The sequence below is a fragment of the Aotus nancymaae genome, unplaced genomic scaffold, assembly GCF_030222135.1.
Source record: "Aotus nancymaae isolate 86718 unplaced genomic scaffold, 86718_ANA_hifiasm-v0.15.2.pri h1tg000028l, whole genome shotgun sequence".
In the NCBI taxonomy this organism is placed as follows: domain Eukaryota; kingdom Metazoa; phylum Chordata; class Mammalia; order Primates; family Aotidae; genus Aotus; species Aotus nancymaae.
The window spans coordinates 5,091,595-5,112,963 of record NW_026988441.1 but is presented as its reverse complement, the minus strand read 5'-3'; the positions used below and the strand labels follow the sequence as shown (position 1 = coordinate 5,112,963).

The 21,369-nt window shown below is 52.9% G+C and overlaps 2 protein-coding genes across 7 annotated transcripts in view; both read left to right on the top strand.

The window, feature by feature from the left end:
• Nucleotides 1-5,639: 5,639 nt before the first annotated feature.
• NR1H2 (nuclear receptor subfamily 1 group H member 2) lies at nucleotides 5,640-12,113 on the top strand. 4 transcript variants are annotated; one of them, XM_064381011.1, is made up of 10 exons: nucleotides 5,640-5,743; nucleotides 5,886-5,993; nucleotides 6,649-6,744; nucleotides 6,834-6,971; nucleotides 7,301-7,591; nucleotides 7,672-7,943; nucleotides 8,149-8,328; nucleotides 8,918-9,017; nucleotides 11,128-11,336; nucleotides 11,579-12,113. In XM_064381011.1, exons 3-10 carry the CDS (start codon nucleotides 6,702-6,704, stop codon nucleotides 11,723-11,725), a joined length of 1,380 nt encoding a protein of 459 aa, XP_064237081.1. In that variant the 5' UTR covers nucleotides 5,640-5,743; nucleotides 5,886-5,993; nucleotides 6,649-6,701; the 3' UTR covers nucleotides 11,726-12,113. The 4 variants fall into 4 exon arrangements, with proteins under 4 accessions (XP_064237081.1, XP_064237080.1, XP_012316714.2 ...); XM_064381010.1 differs by having other exon boundaries at nucleotides 6,683-6,744; nucleotides 11,579-12,111; XM_012461291.2 differs by having other exon boundaries at nucleotides 5,640-5,747; nucleotides 6,683-6,744; nucleotides 11,579-12,111.
• A 137-nt stretch (nucleotides 12,114-12,250) lies between these two features.
• The window catches only part of POLD1 (DNA polymerase delta 1, catalytic subunit), a 34,295-nt gene continuing 25,176 nt past the window's right edge, over nucleotides 12,251-21,369 (top strand). The window contains exons 1-2 of one of the 3 annotated variants that reach the window (XM_064381007.1): nucleotides 13,491-13,537; nucleotides 15,305-15,424. The gene's annotated coding sequence lies outside the window, so the exon portion shown is untranslated. Of the gene's footprint in view, nucleotides 12,735-13,490; nucleotides 13,538-15,304; nucleotides 15,425-21,369 lie in introns of those variants that run through there. The other 2 variants (XM_064381008.1, XM_064381006.1) reach the window with 2 other exon arrangements.

Below are 21,369 nucleotides of genomic sequence, written 5' to 3'. Positions count from 1 at the left end.
CAGAGTTCCTGCATGACCCAGCATTCCCACTCCAAGCTCATATGAGAACATATGTCTACACAAAAACTTGTACATGAATGTTCACAGCAGCATTGCAGCGAGGAATAGAAACATCCCACCTGTCCATTGACTGATGAATGGGTAAGTAAAAGGTGATGCAGTGGTTCACAACTGTAATCCCAGCACTTTGGGAGGCCTAGGTGGGTGGATCACCTGAGGCCAGGAGTTTGAGACCAGCCTGGCCAATGTGGTGAAACTCCATCTCTACTAAAAATACAAAAATTAGGCTGGGCGCGGTGGTTCATGCCTGTAATCCCAGCTACTCGGGAGGCTGGGGCAGAAGCATCGCTTGAACACAGGAGGTGGAGGTTGCAGTGAGCTGAGATCATTCCACTGCACTCCAGCCTGGGCAACAGAGTCTTGCTTTGTCACCATGGTGCCATCATGGCTCACTGCAATCTCAACCTCCTGGGCACAAGTGATCCTCCCATCTCAGCCTCCTGAGTACCTGGGACTATAGGCATTCAATACCATGCATGAATTAGTTTTTAATATTTTGTAGAGATGGGGGTGGGGAGGGTCTCCCTATGTTGCCCAGACTGGTCTCAAACTCCTGGGCTTAAACAATCCTCCAGCACTGGCCTCCCAAAGTGCTGGGATTACAGGCATAAGCCACCTCGCTCAGCCAGATAGAGATTAATGGCTGCCTCGAGCTGGAGAAAAAGGGTGAGAGAATTGGGTATATCTGCTCATGGGAATGGGGTTTCTTTGTGGAGTGACAAAAATGTTCTAAAATTGGTTATGGTGGTGGTTGCACAACCCTGTGAACATGCTAAAAACCTTTAAATTGTACTTTAAAGTGGGGAATTGTGTGGTAGGTGAACCAAATCTCAACAAAGCTATCACCAAAAAAATTAGAGAACATTACTTACAAATGAGAACCGGAGCCCACAACTATGTTCAGACAACAAAAGTGATGTTTTGTGTTATGTATGCTTATTCTGTATTGCTTCATAGTATGTATGCTTATGTATGCCAGGCGCTGCTCTTCTGGAATCCTCACCCCTTCATGAGAAATAAGAGGCCGGGCATGGTGGCTCACGCCTGTAATCCAAGCACTTTGGAGGCCAAGGCAGGTGGATCACCTGAGGTCGGGAGTTCAAGACCAGCCTGACCAACATGGAGAAACCCCATCTTTATAAAAAATAGAAAGAAATAAGAATGAGGCCGGGCACGGTGGCTCACACCTGTAATCCCTGAACTTTAGGAGGCCGAGGCAGGTGGATCACCTGAGGTCAGGAGTTCAAACCAGCCTGGCCAACATTGTGAAACCCCGTCCCTACTAAAAATACAAAAATTAGCTGGGCCTGGTGGCGTGCACCTGTGATCCTAGCTACTCAGGAGGCTGAGGCAGGAGAATCACTTGAACCCAGGAGGCGGAGATTACAGTGAGCCAAGATTGTGCCATTGCACTCCAGTCTAGGTGACAAGAGCATAACTCAGAAAAAAAAAAAAAGATTTCTATTGCTGAAAAAAAGAAGAAAAAAAAGAAAGAACAATTTCTTCTATTTTACCAGTGGGTCTGCTGAGCCTGAGTGCAATGTGACTTGCCCCTGCAGGGTTGTAATTTCTCTTCAGCCTATTTCAGGGCTTTTGCACTTTTCTAATAGTGGAAAGTTAGAAACAACTTTAACATCCACAAGAGGCAATATAGGCTGGATGCCGTGGCTCATGCCTATAATTCCAGCACTGTGGGAGGCCAAGGTGGGCAGGTCACCTGAGTCCATGAGTTCAAGAACAGCCTAGGCAACGTGACAAAACACCATCTTTACCAAAAATACAAAACCTTAGCCAAGTGTGGTGGCTCATGCCTGCAGTTCCAGATACTCTCAGGCTGCGGTGGGAGGATCACCTGAGCCCTGGAGGTCAAGGCTGCAATGAACCAGGATGGCACCACTGCACTCCAGCCTGGGCAACAGAGTGAGATCTTATCTCAAAAAGGAGAGTATAAATATAGTTCCGCCGTATCCGGCCCCTCATTTGAAACCCACCCTGTTTATGCTTTTACCTCATTTAGTCATGAGAGCCAGGCGACAAGGTCAGCACGCTCGATACTGGTGGGCGAGGGGAAGCCCCGAAACGCTCGCGTGGGACGTCCACCCAGCCACTGTCCAAGCTCTGGACACCATTTCGGGAAGGAACTCAAGGACAGATGGGGTGGGAAAATACTGAAAGGACAAAGAGGTATTGCAGAGTGAAAAGTACACACTCAAAGACGAGTGCGGGTGGACTCAAGAGAGTCCTTCCGTCTTCACGCTACTAAGGAGAAAAGAAAATAAAAAGAGAGCCTTGTGCAGGGGGATTGGGGCTGCTGCCTTTAATCAAGGAGTGGAATCTTTATTCTGGTTTCTTTAATCAAGGAGTGGAATCTTCATGAAGATTCCTACAAAAAAGGAGATTTTGTTTTTCTTTTTGAGATGGAGTTTTGCTCTTGTTGCCCAGGCTGGAATACATTGGCATGATCTCAGCTCACTGCAACCTCCGTGGCGCAGGTTCAAGTGATTCTCCTGCCTCTGCCTCCTGAGTAGCTGGGATTGCCCAAACTTGGGATTACAGGCACTGGCCACCACACCTGGCTAATTTTTGTATATTTAGTAGAGACAAGGTTTCACCATGTTGGTCAGGCTGGTCTCAACTCCTGACCTCAGGTGATCCGCCCGTCTCAGCCTCCCAAAGTGCTGGAATTACAGGCGTGAGCCACCGTGGCCGGCCGATAAAGGAGATTTTTGAGAACTGTGATACCACCCAGTTTTACACCAAATATGGATGTTCCTGAATTGTCCTGGCGCTGGCGGGTGTGTGTTAATGAGAATATAACGAGGTCCTGGGTGAGACCTAGGTCAGATGTAGGGCCTTGTTGGGTCCATTGGGTCTTAGCCAGCTTGGTCCACACCTAGGGTTTTCCAGAGTCTTATCAGCCCCTACCTGCAGCAACTATTTCAACAATTTCCTTTTGCTATTCATGTGAAACTGCTGCCTGGAATTTTCTATTCTCTCATGACCACGCTTTATTATTCCTGTTTCACTCTATTTTTTTTTTTTTTTTTTTTTGAGACACAGTCTCACTCTGTCACCCAGGCTGGAGTGTAGTGGCACAATCTCAGCTCACTGCAACTTCTGCCTCCCGGGTTCAAGTGATTCTTCTGCCTCAGCCTCCCAAGTAGCTGGGATCACAGGCACGCACCACCACGCCTGGCTAATTTTTGTATTTTTAGAAGAGACGGGGTTTCACTATGTTGGCCAGGCTGGCCTTGAACTCCTGACCTCAAGTGATCCGTCCGCCTAGGCCTCCCAAAGTGCTGGGATTACAAGCATGAGCCACCGCACCCAACCTCCTGTCTCACTCTTGTTAGTAATTTCCAGGCAAGGAAACGGAGGCGTAGGGAGGTTGAGGAACTTGGCTCATTGTTGCACAGGAAGGGACAGAGATGCCAGGTTCTGCCATCTCCAATGCTCATGTTAACCACTCGTTTCGCTTCTAACATCCCCGGGTGGAAAATTCCACAGTCTCAAAGGATGGGCCTGAGTGGACAAAATAAGTTACAAAAGAGCATGGATCGCATATTCCCATTTTTTTTAAGGCACGCACATATGTTAGCGGCATTCCAACCATGGCAATTCTGTCTTGAATAGGAGCTTGGCAAAATAAGGCTGAGACCTACTGGGCTGCATTCCCAGGAGGTTAAGGCATTCTTAGTCACAGGATGAGATAGGAGGTTGGCACAAGATACAGGTTACAAAGAGCTTGCTGATAAAACAGCATATGCAGTAAAGAAGCTGGCCAATCCCACAGAAACCAAGATGGCGAAGAGAGTAACCTCTAATCGTCCTCATGGCTCATTATACACTGATTATAATACATTAGCATGCTAAAAGTCACACCCACCAGCACTACAACAGTTTACAAATGCCATGGCAACATCAGGAAGTTCCCCCATACGGTCTAAAAGGAGGAGGAACCCTCAGTTCTGAGAATTGTGCACCCTCTTCCTGGAAAACCTAGAACCATGACTCAATTTGTCCTGTGGCCCCCACCCGGAAGCCAACTCAGCACAGTGAGTCAGGAACACGGGGTCTGGAGGCAGGGAACATAAGGCCAATTCACACTTCAGCTATGACAGGAAATATCCTCTCCAGGGGGCATAGGCCAAGGAAATAAATAACTTTGTAACTTTACTTCGTCCTCTTCATTTACATTGGGCGTACCCCAAGTAACCAATGGAATCCTTTAGAGGGTACTTAAGTTTCCAAATATTCTGTAACTGGCCCTTGAGCCCCTATGCTCCTCCTTCTCCCACACTGTGGAGTGTACTTTCATTTTCAATAAATCCCTTCATTCCTTCCTTGCTTTGTTTGTGCGTTTTGTCCAATTCTTTGCTGAAGACACCAAGAACCTGGACACTCTCTATGGGTGACAACAGAAGGACCCTTTTCCACACTCCTATGATTGCATCCTCAACCAGTCCGCAGCACCCATTCCCCTAGCCCTTGGTCCAGCAATCTATCCTTCAAAAACTCTCCTCTCTGAATTCTGGGGGAAGCTGATTTAAGAAACAAAACTCGTCTCCCATTCAGCCCGCTCTACATATATTAAACTCTATTGCAGTTCCCTCGTCTTGACAGACAAGCTCTATCTGGGCAGCAGGCAAGAACCCATTTGGCCATTATGTTTTAAAATACATATTTTCTTCAAGGAAGAAAAAAATAAAATACATATTTTCCTTTCCTTTCCTTTTTTTTTTTTTTTTTTTTTTTTGAGACAGAGTTTCGCTGTTGCTGCCTGGGATGGACTGTAGTCGCGATCTCAACTCACTGCAACCTCTGCCTCCCGGGTTCAAGTGATTGTCCTGCCTCAGCCTCCCAAGTAGCTGGGATTACAGGCATGTGCCACAATGCCCACCTATTTTTAGCAGAGATATTGGTCAGGCTGGTCTCAAACATCTCAGTCAAGAGATTAGAGACCAGCCTGGCCAACATGGTGAAACCCTGTCTCTACTTAAAATACAAGAATAAATAAATAAATAAGCCGGGCGTGGTGGCAGGTGCTTGTAATCCCAGCTACTCGGGAGGCTGAGGCACGAGAATCTCTTGAATCCAGGAAGTGGAGGTTGCAGTGAGCTGAGATCACATCACTGCACTCCAGCCTGGGGTGACAGAGTGAGATTCAGTCTCCAAAAAAAATAAATAAAAATAAAAGTAAATAAATAAAACCAACAAGCAGCACAACCCCAAAATCAGAAAACTTGTAAGGACCAAAAAAGTGCAAACGTGCATTAAATCAGTCATGTGCGACAAGCAACTATAGCTTGGGTTTTGCCGCGGGCTCAGAGAAGCGCCTGAATGAGCTAAAGCCTCAAAGGGCGGGGCTGGAGGTTTGGATCCGAGGTTCCCTGCCTATCCAAGAAGCGAGGAAATGGGTCCGGAACTCTTGTGTCAAGTCCCAGCGGATCTACCCGGTAAAGTAAACTTCCGGTGAATGTCCAACTTCCGTGCGGGGCAGCCACTTCGGCTGGTCCTAAGCGGACGGGAAGTCCGTCAACTTTCACGCTCCGCCCCCTTCCGGACGTGACGCACGGGCGGGGTTGCCGGAAGAAGTGGCGAAGTTAGTTTTGAAGGGACTCGAGTAGCGGCGGTGTGTCAGGGGCTAAAGAGGAGGACGAAGAGAAGCAGAGCAAAGGGAGAGGCAGGTGCATCCGAGAGTGGGGAGACGCGGGAGGAGCCCCGAACCCGGGGCTTCTCGGCGTTCCCCGCGTGCTCCGCTCAGCCCCTTTCTCTCCTTCCATTCCCTTCCCTCCGTAACTCGCGCCTCCCGCGGCTGTTTCCAGGGCAACAGGAGTAGTTCACTCCGCGAGAGGCCGTCCACGAGACCCCCGCGCGCAGCCATGAGCCCCGCCCCCCGCTGGTGCTCGGAGAGGGGCGGGACCTGGAGTGAGGTGCGGGGGCGGAGCATGAATGGAGGAGGCGGAGTGGGGCATGATGGGCAGAGATGGGGCGGGACCTGGAGCGTGGGTCGGGGGCGGGGCATGAGGGAGGAGGCGGGGTTGGGGCGGGGCCTGAAACTAGGTTGTGGGGGCGGAGCATCAAGGGAGGAGGTGGGGCGGGGCATGATGGGAGGAGATGGGGTGGGACCTGGAGCTAGGTTGTGGGGTGAGGCTTGGAGGGAGTGATGTGGGTGTTGGAAGGCCCATGATGTGGGCTGTAGGGGCTGAACCTGGAATGATGAGGGCGGAGCATAATGGGAGGAGGTGGGCTCAGAATGAGAAATAGGGGTGGTTGGGGCAGAAGTGAGGTGGAGTCTTATGAAGAGGAGGTTGGGGAAAACTAGATGGGAGGCCGTCAGGGCAGAGCATGATTGAAGGAGAATGGGCCCCATGTAGAAAGAGCAGGTGGATGGGCCCTGAGGGTTGGGGCTTAAGACCAAGCTTAAAGCTGGCCTAGAACAGAAGGGGGCAGGCCCTGTTAGAAGGATGGGGAGGGTTTGTAGGCTGGCAGGAACCAGGGTTGTGGCTAGCGGTAGGGTCTCAGAGATGGAAGAAAGAGGGGAAGCCCTCTCAGGACCTGTAACTAACCTGACCCAACCCTTCTTAGCCCCGCAAGACTCTCAGTCCCCTGTATTCTACAGGCTGCTCCGTGACCCCACCATGTCCTCTCCCACCACGAGTTCCCTGGATACCCCCCTGCCTGGTGAGTGAGTCTCTTCCCCTCCCCACCCAGCCCTTATTACACACTAGCAGAAGCTCACTGTACCTCTCCTGGATTCCACCCTCTTCCAGGAAATGGCCCCCCTCAGCCCGGCGCCCCCTCTTCGTCACCCACTGTAAAGGAGGAGGGTCCGGAGCCGTGGCCCGGGGGTCCAGACCCTGATGTCCCAGGCACTGATGAGGCCGGTTCAGCCTGCAGCGCGGACTGGGGTGAGACAGGGCCCAGGGATAGGGCTTTGGAGTTGATGTGGAGGTTTGAGGAGGGATTTAGGAAGGGAGAAAGAAATGGAGTTGGGAATGGGAGGCCCCTGATCCTTGGTCTTTGTTCTTGCTTTCTCCTTGACATCTCCTCCTCTGCTTCATCCTTTGGGGTCCACTGACATATACATTTTTCTGAATTGCAATTTCCCTGAGTGTGAGCAGCACCTCCTCTCTCCCTCCATCCTCTGGCGCATTGCCCGGGGATCTCCTGCGGGCCCATGCCTCTGGCTCCCATTTCTCCTTGTGGCTCTCTCATGGCCTTTGCCTACCCACCCCAGTCATCCCAGACCCGGAGGAGGAGCCAGAGCGCAAGCGAAAGAAGGGCCCAGCCCCGAAGATGCTGGGCCACGAGCTTTGCCGCGTATGCGGGGACAAGGCCTCTGGCTTCCACTACAACGTGCTCAGCTGCGAAGGCTGCAAGGGCTTCTTCCGGCGCAGTGTGGTCCGTGGCGGGGCCAGGCGCTATGCCTGCCGGGGCGGTGGAACCTGCCAGATGGACGCTTTCATGCGGCGCAAGTGCCAGCAGTGCCGGCTGCGCAAGTGCAAGGAGGCAGGGATGAGGGAGCAGTGTGAGTGCGGCGGGAGGGGGTGGTGCTGGCCTGGCCCCGTCCACCCCCGGGGTTCTGCTGAGGCCTCCATCTCCCTACAGGCGTCCTCTCTGAAGAACAGATCCGGAAGAAGAAGATTCGGAAGCAGCAGCAGCAGCAGTCACAGTCGCCGTCGCCTGTGGGGCCACAGGGCAGCAGTAACTCAGTCTCTGGGCCTGGGGCATCCCCTGGGGGATCTGAGGCAGGCAGCCAGGTCTCCGGGGAAGGTGAAGGTGTCCAGTTAACAGCGGCTCAGGAACTAATGATCCAGCAGTTGGTGGCGGCCCAGCTGCAGTGCAACAAACGCTCCTTCTCCGACCAGCCCAAAGTCACGGTACTGATCCCTCCACAGTCTTAAGTATGATGATCCCAGTGGGGTAGAGCTGGCTGGGCCATCACCCAGGGTGTGGGAGAATGAGACTCCAGACGGCAGGGGCTTTGGGAGGAGGGTCCCCCAGAGTGCAGGAGTAGCCTCGAGGTGACTGCCCGGACGTAGGCTCACAAACCCCTGGGAGTGACCCTGGTCTCCTGTGTCCTAGCCCTGGCCCCTGGGCGCAGACCCTCAGTCCCGAGATGCCCGCCAGCAGCGCTTTGCCCACTTCACGGAGCTGGCCATCATCTCAGTCCAGGAGATCGTGGACTTCGCCAAGCAAGTGCCTGGTTTCCTGCAGCTGGGCCGGGAGGACCAGATCGCCCTCCTGAAGGCATCCACCATCGAGGTAATGGCCCATCTGCCCACCAGGAATCCCAGAGATAGCTCCAGGACAGATGCTGGGGGCAGAGTTAAGCAAGACCAGTCCTTGCCCTTACAGGATGACATTCCACGAGGAATAGAGTCTCCTATGAGCCAAGAAGAGAAAGGAAAAAGGAGCCAAGGCCGAGAAAATTGAGGATCAGGCTGGAGGGGCTATTTTAAAGAAAAGTTGCCAAAAAGTCTTTTCAGAGGAGTTGACATTTGAGTCAAGTTAGGGATAACATATAAGTATTGAGCAGCTACTGTATGCCAGACTCCATTCCAAGTGTTGGCATATGGCAAAGAACAAAGATCAAATCTCCTGCCCCTATACGTTGTGCTCACTTGGGGAAAGAGTGTCCTAAAGAGAGGGGGATGCCGCGTGTGCGGAGGCCTGGAGTGGAGAAAGCTCGGCTGTCTCGCGTGCTGGCTGCACGCTGGTGTGGCTGAGAGAGCAGCGGGGACGGGGTTGAGGGATAATCCTGGTGAGATTAGACCCCCATTTGGGCCAGGAGCTGGGGAGCTAGCAGCTAAAGGGTCACAGGGCTCGAGCCCCCTCCCCCTGCCACCCTCAGATCATGCTGCTGGAGACGGCCAGACGCTATAACCACGAGACGGAGTGTATCACCTTCCTGAAGGACTTCACCTACAGCAAGGACGACTTCCACCGCGCAGGTAGGGCCCCCAGGAGGCTTCGGGGAGGGTTGGCGCCCCTGCTGGCTGGAAGACCTGGGGCCATCTCATCCCTGTCGGAGTCTGTTTCTTTATCTCCAAAGTCGGGGTGAGGGTTGAGCCAACATGAGAGCGAGAGAAGAGTGCATGTGCCATGTGTGGTGCTGCGTGCTTGTAGTCCCAGCTACTCAGGAGACTGAGGCAGGAAGATTGCTTGAGGCCAGAAGTTGGAGGCTGCTGTGAGCCATGATTGTGCCACTGCACTCCAGCCTGGTGACAGAGGAGACTATGTCTCTCTTTAAAAAAAGAAAAAGAATGTATTGAGTGCCAACTCTGTACAGTGGGTTGCAGTGGAAGCTGAGACAGAGGGGCCCCTGTTATCATATCAGCCATCTTGGTGTCTTGGTGGGCATTAGGAAAAGCATTCTTCCACCCTAAAACCTGGTCTCACCCGAGGGAGGCAGGCTGGAGTTCATTCCATTGTGAAGCAGGCAGCCTTCCCCGCTGTCTAAGGCAGCACTGCTTCCTGCTCTCCAAAAGCACTGACTTGGTCATGGCACCTGGGCAGGTGGACTTTGGAAGAAGGCCTGGGCAGTGAGAGGCACTACCCAGGAAAAGAGTGGGAGCAGCATTGGCAGCACTGCAGAGCATGTGCCAGGGCCTCGCTCCCTCGTCGTCCCACAATCTGCCTGGGACCTCTCTGCATTTCTCAACATCTGTCTGAACCCCACCTTCTCCCCTTCCTCTAACCCTGGCCCTTTCACCACCCGAGACGGTCCCAGTAACCCTTTTATTTTAGTATGAGCTTAGCAGGGCAGGACTGTGGGGAAGCTTTCTGGCAGGGGGGATCGGCGATTGCTAAGGCCCTGAGGTAGGGGAGAACCGGTGGTTTGGAGGAACTGCAGGGAGGCCCAGGCAGCTGGAGCCCAGGGAGATGGGGTGGAGAGGTCGGAATCCCACCCTACCACCTCCCAGCCCCCCTATGCTACCACCCTGGCTTCAGTCATTGCTCCCTGGAACACTGCCAGGGTCCCCTCGAGGAACCCCCTGCCTCCACCCACCTGATTGTGCTGTTCACAGGTCGGGCAGAAGGGTCCCATCAGCACTTGAGGCTGCTCACGTCTCTCCTCTGCTCAGAACCTTCCACGGCTCACGTCTCACTAGGAGAAGAGCTAGAGTCCTCTGTGGCCCACAGAACTCTTTAGGGCCTGGCATCGCTCCCTCTCTGTCCTCAGCTCCTGCCCTCTCCTCCTCCTCTAGTACCCTGGCCTCTTACTGGCACCCATCCAGCACACTCCAGCCAAGGGCCTGTCTACTAGGGGAACCAGCTGGTTTGCCCAGGACCTTCTCAGTTTAACACTGAAAGTCTCATGGCTTGGGCAGCCCCCTGTCCCAAGTCTTAGGAACAGCAGACAGTTGGTCACCCTCCGGAGCCTCAATCCCTCACCACCTTCGGGTTGGTGACTGCTCCAGCGTTACCCACAGCACAGCCTTCCCTGCCCACCTTGTGTAAAATAGAACCATGGGTCTCAGCGGGGCCTTCACCCTTCCGTGCACTGTTCTGTTCCATTGAACTCAGAGCCCTCTGACAGGTGGGCCTCTTACTGATGTGTTTGTCTGTGACCATCCCCTCTGCCCTCAAATGTCAGTGCTGAGGCCTGGCCCGTGGCAGGTACTCAGTGACTTTTGATGAAGGAACAAGTCAGTCTTGGGAATGAGTTGGGGCTTTAGCTTGAGCAGTGGAAGCCAGCGCAGGGACGGACACGGCGTGACCGAGGTTTTAAAAGCTTCCCTTTGCCTTCGTGAAGGGGGCAAGGATAGGACAGCAGAAGCTGCAGCCACCGCCCAGGCAGGAAGGGAGGGTGGTGATAGGATCGTAGAAAATACTGAAGAAAAGTACACCCTCATTATTCATCCCCTCCCTGGGTGGGATGTGTGGCACACCTCCGTGCCAGCACTCTTATGGGCACGGGGACACAGGTGGACAGAAATGACAAGAACTCTGTAATTACTGCTGTGTTCCCGGCCCCAGTGACTGTGGGCGGCGCCAGGGGCCAGGGTGTGGGGCCCGGTTTCGGGCTGAGGGAGTCACGGGCGGCCTCCCGCCCCACAGGCCTGCAGGTGGAGTTCATCAACCCCATCTTCGAGTTCTCACGGGCCATGCGGCGGCTGGGCTTGGACGACGCTGAGTACGCCCTGCTCATCGCCATCAACATCTTCTCGGCCGACCGGCCCAATGTGCAGGAGCCGGGCCGCGTGGAGGCGCTGCAGCAGCCCTACGTGGAGGCGCTACTGTCCTACACGCGCATCAAGAGGCCGCAGGTAGGGGGCCGCAGAGCCGACTCGGTCCCGAGATCCATCCAGGCGGGGCTCTGGCACCGCGCTGCCGTCCCCTGGGCAGAGTCTGTCTTCAGGCCCCGCCCTCCGGACGGGGAGCCAGGTCTAGTCCAAGCACAGGGGCGGGCCCAAGCTGGCTTCCATGCCAGGTCAGGGAGGGGCCCTCCTTTCGGTTGCGGTGGGCTGGCATGGCAGGGACTCAGCCGGCGCCCACCTGCTTCCCGCAGGACCAGCTGCGCTTCCCGCGCATGCTCATGAAGCTGGTGAGCCTGCGCACGCTGAGCTCCGTTCACTCGGAGCAGGTCTTTGCCCTGCGGCTCCAGGACAAGAAGCTGCCGCCTCTGCTGTCCGAGATCTGGGACGTCCACGAGTGAGGGGCCAGCCACCCAGCCCCACAGCCTTGCCTGACCACCCTCCAGCAGATAGACGCCGGCACCCCTTCCTCCTCCTGGGATGGAAGGGGCCCCGGGCAGGGCCTGAGTCCCGCCAGCCCTCGGCCCTTGGGATGAGCCCCAGTCCGGGTCCAGGAGGCTCCTTTCTTGCCCACTGAGTCTTCCAGAAGGGGAAAGGGTTACAGGTCCCGACCGCTGACCCTTCCCGCTCCCCTCCCTCCCCAGCTTACACCTCAAGCCCAGCACGCAGTGCACCTTGAACAGAGGGAGGAGAGGGCCCGTGGTTTTCCCCCATAGCCTGGGAGATCACGGGCTCCCCTCTTTCTCTGCTCCTTTTATTTAATAAAATCTAAAAACAAAAACAGGAAAATAAAATATGAATACAAGCCAGCCCGGAGCTGGAGTGTGAGATGGAGAGGGGGTGAGCTTCTAGGGTCCTCAGTGACACCAGGTCCCTAAACCTGATTCAGCAGGCGGGACTGGGTGTGGCACATAGGGTCCCAGAGCTGGGTGATATAATGGCTGCTGTGGAGATATGGGACAGGGACCTCACGGCCTCAGGGTCACCTCCCTGGACATGGTGAATCAGAACCCACGCTTGAAGGATAAACAGGATGTAAGTGGATGAGGGGACTTGGACTTTTGTCCCAACAAGTGTTTGCTGAGGCCTCCTGTGGGCCAGGTACTGGGTTGGCCATTCTAGAGATGGAGACATCATTCACCCAGCAAATGTTTCCGGAGCATTTGCGATATGTCAGGCATAATTCTAGGCACTGGAAACATCCGTGAACAAGATAGCGACCCTCCTAGCATACTGAGGGGATAGGCGCGGACAGAATGTGAGGGAATATGGGCTTTAATGAGGGCTGCACGGGCGGGGCTAGAGGAAGTTAGGCAAGGCATCACAACAAAGGCGATCGCTGGGACCTAGAACAAGAACCCGAGGGCTGAGTCTCCAAGTTGAGGGAACAGTGCGTGCAAACTTTGGAAGGTGAGGAGAGATCCAGCGAGTTTGGAGTGAGAGCAAGCCGAGAAGTTCCTCCAATTCTTCCTCCCGCTGTGCTAGCTCTGAAGGAGCTGGATGGGCAGTTCCAATCAATGGCGAAAGTGGGGGTTGCATGGAGGGATGCAACTTAAAGGTACATTTATTTGGGGCGGGGGACAGCAGAAGTGAGAGTGGTTACAAACGATCACCTTATTCCAGTAGTGTACCGAGCGCCCAAGTGTTACCATCATGCGTTGAGTCTAGTTTACATATGGGGAAACTGAGGCCAGGATGAAGGAGAAAAGGCCAGGACTCCACCACGTATCGGCATCGGCCAGCCTCTGCGGGGACCTCTGGCATCTAGTCACCGGCTGGCTGGTGGGCAGCGTCCGGGCAGCGCTCCCGACGCGGCCCCGGGCGAGAGGCGGGTGGGGGACGTGGAAGATGCGCGCGCAGCACCCGAGGGTGCCGGGGAGAGAACAGAGCCGCGGCGCGCGCGGACAATAGGAGGTCGTGAACGCAGCCGCACGGAGGGGTGTGGCTTCGGGACTTACGTCATGGGAGGCGGAGTTAGAGATAATTTTTCAGCAAGGGGGCGAGGCCACTTCGCCAGCAGAGGGAGGGGGCGGGGCCTGCCCTGCAGTTGAACGAGTGGGGCGTGGTTCGCTGCCCGGTTGGGCGTGGCCTCGTCCGCGCTATGTCAGGCGGGGGCGTGGCCCGTCTCGGCGCTCCGCAGCTCTGGGCTTGCGCGCGCGGGAGTCAGAGGTCACGGCGGCGTAGGCTGTGGCGGGAAACGCAGTTTGAAGCGGGTGAGTAGAGGGAAGAAGGGGAGTTCGGGGCACTGGACCTGACAGGGAAGGGGGTTTGAGCAGCCAGGGCACATAGACCTGAGAGAGGGTTGCGAGGGCACCCCTTGGCCCGGGGGCGCGCAGGAGGGGGCAGGGGCCAGGGGTCTCCTGGGCGAGGACGCGGGGACGCGCAGGTAAAGGCCGGGGTGGGGGTGGAATTCCTCCGCGGGCAGGGGGCGCATGAGCCGGGCGCCGGGGGCGGGGCGGGGCCCGGGAAGCGCGGGGGGTCTGGGTGGTGCACGTGCGGGCTTGGTGTCATCCTTGATTCGGTAGGTGTTTGAGTGCTCTGTGCCAGGCGCTGTTCTGGAAGCAAGAACAAGTCAGAAGGTCCCTGCTTCGGGAAGACAGACAGTGGACAAGTGATGATTGTTAATAGTAGCACCAGTAAAGCAGTGCTCTTGGGCTCTGAGATACTCTCAGAAGTAAACTAACGCAGTGTGATCATGAGCGAAGAGCCTGCTTCTTTAGCTGGAGTGGCCGCTCTGGCACCCTCAAGTGCAAAGGCCCAGAGGTGGAAGGAGCTCGATGTATTTGTAGCAGGAGCCGATGGGACAAAAGAGAAATACAGATGAGGTCGGAGTCGTGATGGGGAACTAGGTCCTGTAGGACCTTGTAAACCTTGATATGGAATTTGGCCTTTATTCAAGGTTCGTTGGGGAGCTCTGGGAGGGTTTGAGCGTGGAAACAACATGTATTCGCCCCGTGTTTTGAAAAACTCACTGGCCTCTGAGTGGGAATTGGACTGTAGCAGGAATAAGAGTGGAAGGAGGGAGAGCGTCCTGCAGGCAGAGAGAATCAGGCTCAGGTTACCTTTGTGGGTAGAGCCAGGGGGCTGGCTGATGGACTGGGCGTGGGAGTGAGGGGAAGAGTCCAGGATGACTCTAAGTTTTGTGATTTGAGCAGCAGGCCAGATGGAGAGGGCTAAGGGAGAAGCAAGTTGGGAGTGCTGCTCTGAAGGTAGAGCTTAGGGTGGGGAGTGAGTGGGTAGGGTTTAGAGGGGAACGCAGGACGGGGCAGGGTGATGCCAGTGCCTCCTCTCAGCCCTTCCAACTCAAGGAACCTGTTATTGTTGTTGCCTTGTCTCTCTCTCCGTTTTTTTTTTTCTTTGGAAACGGAGTCTCGATCTGCTGCCCAGGCTGGAATGCAGTGGTGCAAACCTAGCTCATTGTAACCTCTGCCTCCTGGGTTCAAGTGATTCTCCTGCCTCAGCCTACTGAATAGCTGGGATTACAGGCGCTGGTCGCCATGCCTGGCTAATTTTAGTATTTTTAGTAGAGACAGGGTTTTGCCATGTTGGCCAGGCTGGTCTCGAACTCTTGACCTCAGGTGATCCACTCATCTCAGCCTCCCAGAGTGCTGGGATTTGCCACTGTGCCTGGCTACCTCTCTCTCCTCCCTGCACTTCCCCACCCAGGTCTCTCTTCCTCCTAGAGAGGTTCCTTCCCTCTCTTGAAATGCTCTTCCCTCTCTTAAGTCCTTCTGACAGCTGCTCTTTGGACGGGCCCTCTGCTGAGCACTGGGGAGCCAATGATCATCCACTTTGGTTGGAGGAGGACAGGAGATCTCAATCTAGAGTGCGCTGAACTATGGTGGAGCAGTGATAGTCTTTGGGAGCTAAGAAAAGAACCTGTGTGCTCAGGGAAGACTCACCAGAGTGGGTGATACTCACAGGGAGTTTCAACTCACATGTCTTTTTATTTTTTTTGTTTTGTTTTGTTTTTGTGACAGGGTCTTGCTCTGTTGCCCAGGCTGGAGTGCAGTGGCATGATCTCAGCTCACTGAGTAACATCCACCTCCCAGGTGCAAGCAGTTCTCCTGCCTCAGCCTCCTGTGTAGCTGGGATTACAGGTGTGTGCTAATATTTGTATTTTTAGTAGAGACGAGGTTTTGCCGTGTTGCCCACGCTGGTCCCGAATCCCTGACCTCAAGTGATTCGCCTGCCTTGGCCTCCCAAAGTGCTGGGATTACACATGTGAGCCACTGTGCCCGGCCTAAACTCACATGTCTTGAAGTGACCAGACACTGTCCAGGGTGATGCTGGAGACCCCGACTTGGGCAAGACGCTGACTTCTGTTCTTGAGGAGCTCACAGGCTGAAAGGATCCGAGCTCTGCTTGCACACGTGCAATAAATAAAGTAGTACAAGGCATTGTGGGAACCTTGAAGGGCAGCTGGTCAGCCTGGAGGAGCTAAGCCTGAACTGAGTCTCCAGATGCAGTGGAGTTTCATGCAGCGAACACTGCTCAAGGCCTCCTGGGGGCCTGGCCCTGTGCTGGGTGATGGTAGGGTCGTAGGGGAGAGTCAGGCCTTGCTCTGCCATCTAGAGGCCTCTGGCTGGTAAGGGAGGCAGACATACACCCAGATAGTCCAAGGGCAACAGTCGCAGAGGCCTGGGGGAAGGGCAGGGCCAAAAGTGTGGAGGTGAGCCTGGGCAACATAGCAAGACCCCATCTCTACAAAAAAAACACACAAACTGGCCAGGTGCAGTGGCTCACGCCTGTCATCCCAGCACTTCGGGAGGCCGAGGAGGGTGGATCACGAGGTCAGGAGATTGAGACCATCCTGGCCAACATGGTGAAACCCCATCTATACTGAAAATACAAAAATTAGCCCGGCATGGTGGTAGGCACCTGTAATCCCAGCTATCTGGGAGGCTGAGGCAGGAGAATCGCTTGAACTCGGGACTTGGAGGTTGCAGTGAGCCAAGATTATGCCACTGCACTCCAGCCTGGGCGAAAGAATGAGATTCCATCTCAAAAAAACAAAAAACGGTGAGAGTGGAGGCTGGGTGTGGTTTCTCACTCCTGTAATCACAGCACTTTGGGAGGCTGAGGTGGGAGGATCATTTGAGCCCAGGAGTTTTGAGACCAACCTAGCCAACATCATGAAATCCTGTCTCTACAAAAATTAAAACATTAGCAAGGCATGATGGTGCAAGGCATGATGGGTTGCTAATGGTTACAATTACTTGGGAGGCTGAAGTGGGAGGATCATTTGAGCCCGGGAGATCGAAGCTGCAGTAAGCCGTGTTCATGCCACTGCACTCCAGCCTGCACAACAGAGCAAGACGCTGTCTCAAAAAAACATACAGGTCGGGCACGGTGGCTCACGCCTGTAATCCCAGCACTTTGGGAGGCTGAGGTGTGTGGATCACCTGAGGTTAGGAGTTCAAGACTAGCCTGACCAACATGGAGAAATCCCGTTTTTACTAAAAATACAAAATTAGCCAGGAGTGGTGGTATGCACCTGTAATCCCAGCTACTCTGGAGGCTGAGGCAGGAGAGTCACTTGAACCTGGGAGGTGGAGGTTGCAGTGAGCCAACATCAGGCCATTGCACTCCAGCCTGGTCAACAAGAGCAAAACTCCACCTCAAAAAGTATATATATAAATAAAAACAAAGCTGTGAGATTGGGCGAGATTGGATGAGGTCATTGAGGGAATGAGTCAGTGTCTTGCTCATCAAGAAAACAAGTGTCTGGCCTGCAGCGAGCATGTAGTGTCATTTTATTGCTGAATCTCTGTTAAGTGCTTGCTCGTGAGAGGGGCAGAGGCCAGTGTTTGCCAAGCTCTCGTCCTGTGCCAGGGCACATGAGAGGGGGCACACGGGGGCCTTTCCTTCCTAATACTGTTCCCCCTCCAGTCTGTACCAACAAGAGCCCAGGTTTTGCGCCTGCTGACACCGTCCCTCCTACCGCAGTCCCGTAGCCACAGCCAACTGACCTTGGGCAGCCAGTCGGCCCCTTCCTTCCTCCTCCAGGTCTGGCAGTGACTCTGGGCTCCCACAAGCCCCTGCACTTCCTCTGTCCCAGCCAGATCTCTCCCTGCAGGTCATCACTCCCTGTCCGTCTCTGGCTACTTACACAGCTGGAGCAAGGGCCACTAACTGAGCTTGCTTCTTCCTGTGAGATAAGTCACTCATGTACGCAGTTGTCACCCGAAGAACACAAACGCGGAGTCAGTTAAAGTCTTCCTCATACGAAACCCCCCGCACACGTTACGGGTGCTCCACTCACGAACAGTGGAAACAACCCCACCCTGATGTCCATCCACCGATGAGCGGATACGTCAACGTGTTCTAGCCATACAGTGGCAGCTCTGATTCCAGGGCGCCACACACATGAACGATGAATGCATTCAGAGAAAGCAGCCAGACACAAGAGGCTGCAGATTCCAAGATCCCATTTATAGGAAATGCCCAGAATAGGCCAATCCATGGAGACAGAAAGTAAGATGGGTGGTTGCCAGGGGTGGGGGCAGATGGGCTGAATCAGGGGAGAGAGCTAAAGGATGTAGGCTTTTTGGGGTGATGAAAGAGTTCTAAAACTGATTGTGGTGATGATTGCCTAACTCTGAGCATACTAAATACCATTGAACTATATATAGTTTAAATGGGTGAACTGTATAGTATGTGAATTACAGCTCAGAAAAGCAGTTACCAAATGAAGCCTTCTTCCACCCCGTCCCCCAGGAAATAAGTTTCTTAGCTCTTCTTGCAGAATGATGCATTAAAAGCAAACAGATTTATACCTAGTCTCTGCATTAAAAACAAAAAGATTTCTACATACTCCCTGCATTAAAAGCAAAATGATTTATATGTACTCTTCTGCCCACCTTGTAAAAGTGTTACTATTTTCATTTTATATATTTCCCTCTTAATATTTTGAAAAGTTTCAAACTTGCAGAGAAGGTACAGATTGAGCCCAGTGAACAGCCACGTCCCTTTGCCTAGATTCACTGGCTGTCGGCGTGACACTGCCTTTGCTTTATCCAAGCACACACATAGTTTGTCCTTTTTTGAGACAGTCTTGCTCTCTCGCCCAGGCTGGAGCACAGTGGCACAATCTCGGCTTACTGCAACCTCCGCCTCCTGGGTTCAAGCAATTCTCCTGCCTCAGCCTCCCGAGTAGTTGTGATTACAGGTGTGTGCCACCACGCCTGGCTAATTTTTGTGTTTTTAGTAGAGACGGGGTTTCACCATGTTGGCCAGTATGGTCTGGATCTCCTGACCTTGTGATCCACCTGCTTTGGCCTCCCAAAGTGCTGGGATTACAGGCGTGAGCCACCGCGCCCGGCCCCTTCTGTCCTTTTCTTGGCTGAACTACTGAAAGCTGTGGTCATCATGATACTTCACCTCTGAAAGATCCAGCAGTTGACGCCTTCTTTTTTGGTACAAGAACTCACTCTGTCATGCAGGCTGTAATGCAGTGGTGTGGTCATGGCTCACTGCAGCCTTGACCTCCCAAGGCTCAGCTGATCCTCAGCCTCCCAAGTATCTGGGACTAAAGGTGTATTCCACTGCACCCTGCTAATTTTTGTATTCTTTTATAGAGACAGGGTTTCACCATGTTGCCTAGGCTGATCTGAAACTCCTAGGCTCAAGCAATGCCCCCCTCCTCAGCCTCCAAATGTCCTGGGATTACAGCCGAGAGCCACCGTGCCTGGCCTCCAGCAGTCAGCTCTTAAGAACAAGATGTCCAACTGCAGAACTACAGTGTCGTTATCATCGTCATGCAGTTTAACATGAGACGGTGACGTTATCCAATAGACAGTCTTTATTTAGATCTGCCACGTGTTCCTGTAATAGTCTTCAAAGCTATTAATAATTTCTTTTTTTTTTGAGACTGAGTCTCACTCTGTTGTTCAGGCTGGAGTGCAGTGGCATGGTTTCTGCTTGCTGCAACCTCTGCCTCCCAGGTTCAAGCAATTCTGCCTCAGCCTCCCGAGTAGCTGGGACTACAGGCACACACAACCAAGCCCGGCTACTTTTTTTTTTTGTATTTTTAGTAGAGACAGGGTTTCGTGTTGGCCAGGCTAGTCTTGAACTCCTGATCTCAGGTCATCCACCTGCCTCAGCCTCCCAAAGTGCTGAGATTACAAGCATGAGCCACCGCACCCAGCCCATAATTTCTTTTTTTTAATCCAAGTTCTAACCTAGGATCACACACATTTAGCTGTCATGGCAACTTTTTCTTTCCTTTGAGACAGGGTCTCACTCTATTATCCACCACTACAGTGGTGCAATTGCAGCTCACTGCAGCCTTCACCTCCCAGGCTCAAGTGATCCTCCCACCTCAGTCTCCGAGTAGCTGGGACTATACGTATGCACCACCATGCCTAACTAATTTTTAATTTTTTGTAGAGATCAACTAATTTTTAATTTTTTGTAGAAACTGGGTCTCACCATGCTGCTTGGGCTAGTTTCTAACTCCTGGCCTCAAGTGATCATCCCACCTCAGCCTCCCAAAGTGTTGGGATTACAGATGTGAGCCCCCTAGCCCAGGCAGCTTTCTTTTTCACGACATTGACAGTTTTAAAGATTTCAGCGCAGTATTGTCACCCTTCACTTTGGATTGGTTTGTTTCTTTTTGTTGTTGTTACTTGTTTGTTTTTTTGTTTGTTTTTTTGAGACAGAGTCTTGCTCTGTCACCCAGGCTGGAGTGCAGTGGTATGATCTTGGCTGACTGCAACCTCCACCTCCCAGGTTCAGGCAATTCTCCTGCCTCAGCCTCCTGAGTAGCTGGGCTTACAGGTGCCCACCGCCACACACAGCTAATTTTTGTATTTTACTAGAGACAGGGTTTCACCATCTTGGTCAGACTGGTTTCAAACTCCAGACCTCAAGTGCTCTACCTGCCTCAGCCTCCCAAAGTGCTGGGATTACAGGCGTGAGCCACTGTGCCCAGGTGGTTCGTTTCTTAATGACTAGAATCAGGGTAAACATTTTCTTAGACCTTTTTTTCAACACAAAAGATAAAACTCTGAGTGCACCTTTGTGCACCTTGCTTTATCTACTGAACAGTGCCTCTTTGAGAACCTTCCCTATCAGTACACAAGGAGCTTCCTCATTTCTTTACACAGCTGCATAGTATTCCATTGAACAGACTTAACATAACTTATTTAAACAGCCCCCTAGGGGAGGACAGTTAGGTGGTTTCCAGTCTTTGGGGATTTCAAACAATGCTGCTGGAAATAACCTTATAAATGCAGTTTTTCTTATGTGATAATGTATCTGCAGCATACGTCCCTAGATGTGGACTTGCAGCCTCCAAACTTTTATGTTTGTAATTGAGGTGTCATTTACATGGCGTGCCATGCCCAGGTCTTCAGTGTGCAGTTGGCTGTATAGTATGTTTTATCACCCCAGAAACCCCCTCACACCCTTCCCAGTCTCTCCCATCCTAGGAGCAGCCACTAGTCTGATTTCTAGCACTGTAGATCATTTTAGTCTATTCTACAACTTTGTCTAGATGGTATCGTAAATATATACCTTTTTTATGGAGGTAAAATTAGCCATTTTAAAGCAAACAATGGCTGGGCACAGTGGCTCACATCTGTAATCCCAGCACTTCCGGAAGCCTGAGGTGGGCAGGTCACTTGAGCCCAGGAGTTTGAGACCTGCCTGAGCAACATGGCAAAACCCTGTCTCTCCAAAACAGAAAATTAGCTAGGCATGGTGGCATGCACCTGTCTTCCTAGCTACCCAGGAAGCCAAGGTGCGAGGATCACCTGAGCCCCGGGGGGTCAAGGCTGCAATGAGCTGAGATCACACTACTGCACTCTGGCCTGGGCAACAGTGAATAAAGAGAGAAAATAGTAAAGACAGAAAAATTATTATTTTCTCTATTTTTTCTCAATAAAGAGAAAAAAATTAATAATAAAGCAAAGAATTCAGGTGGTACATTTACAGTGTTGTACACCCATTACTTCTGTCTAGTTTCAAAACATTTCATCACCCCAAAAGAAAGCCCCATATTCCGTAACCAGTCACTCCTCATTCCCCCAATATGTGCTTC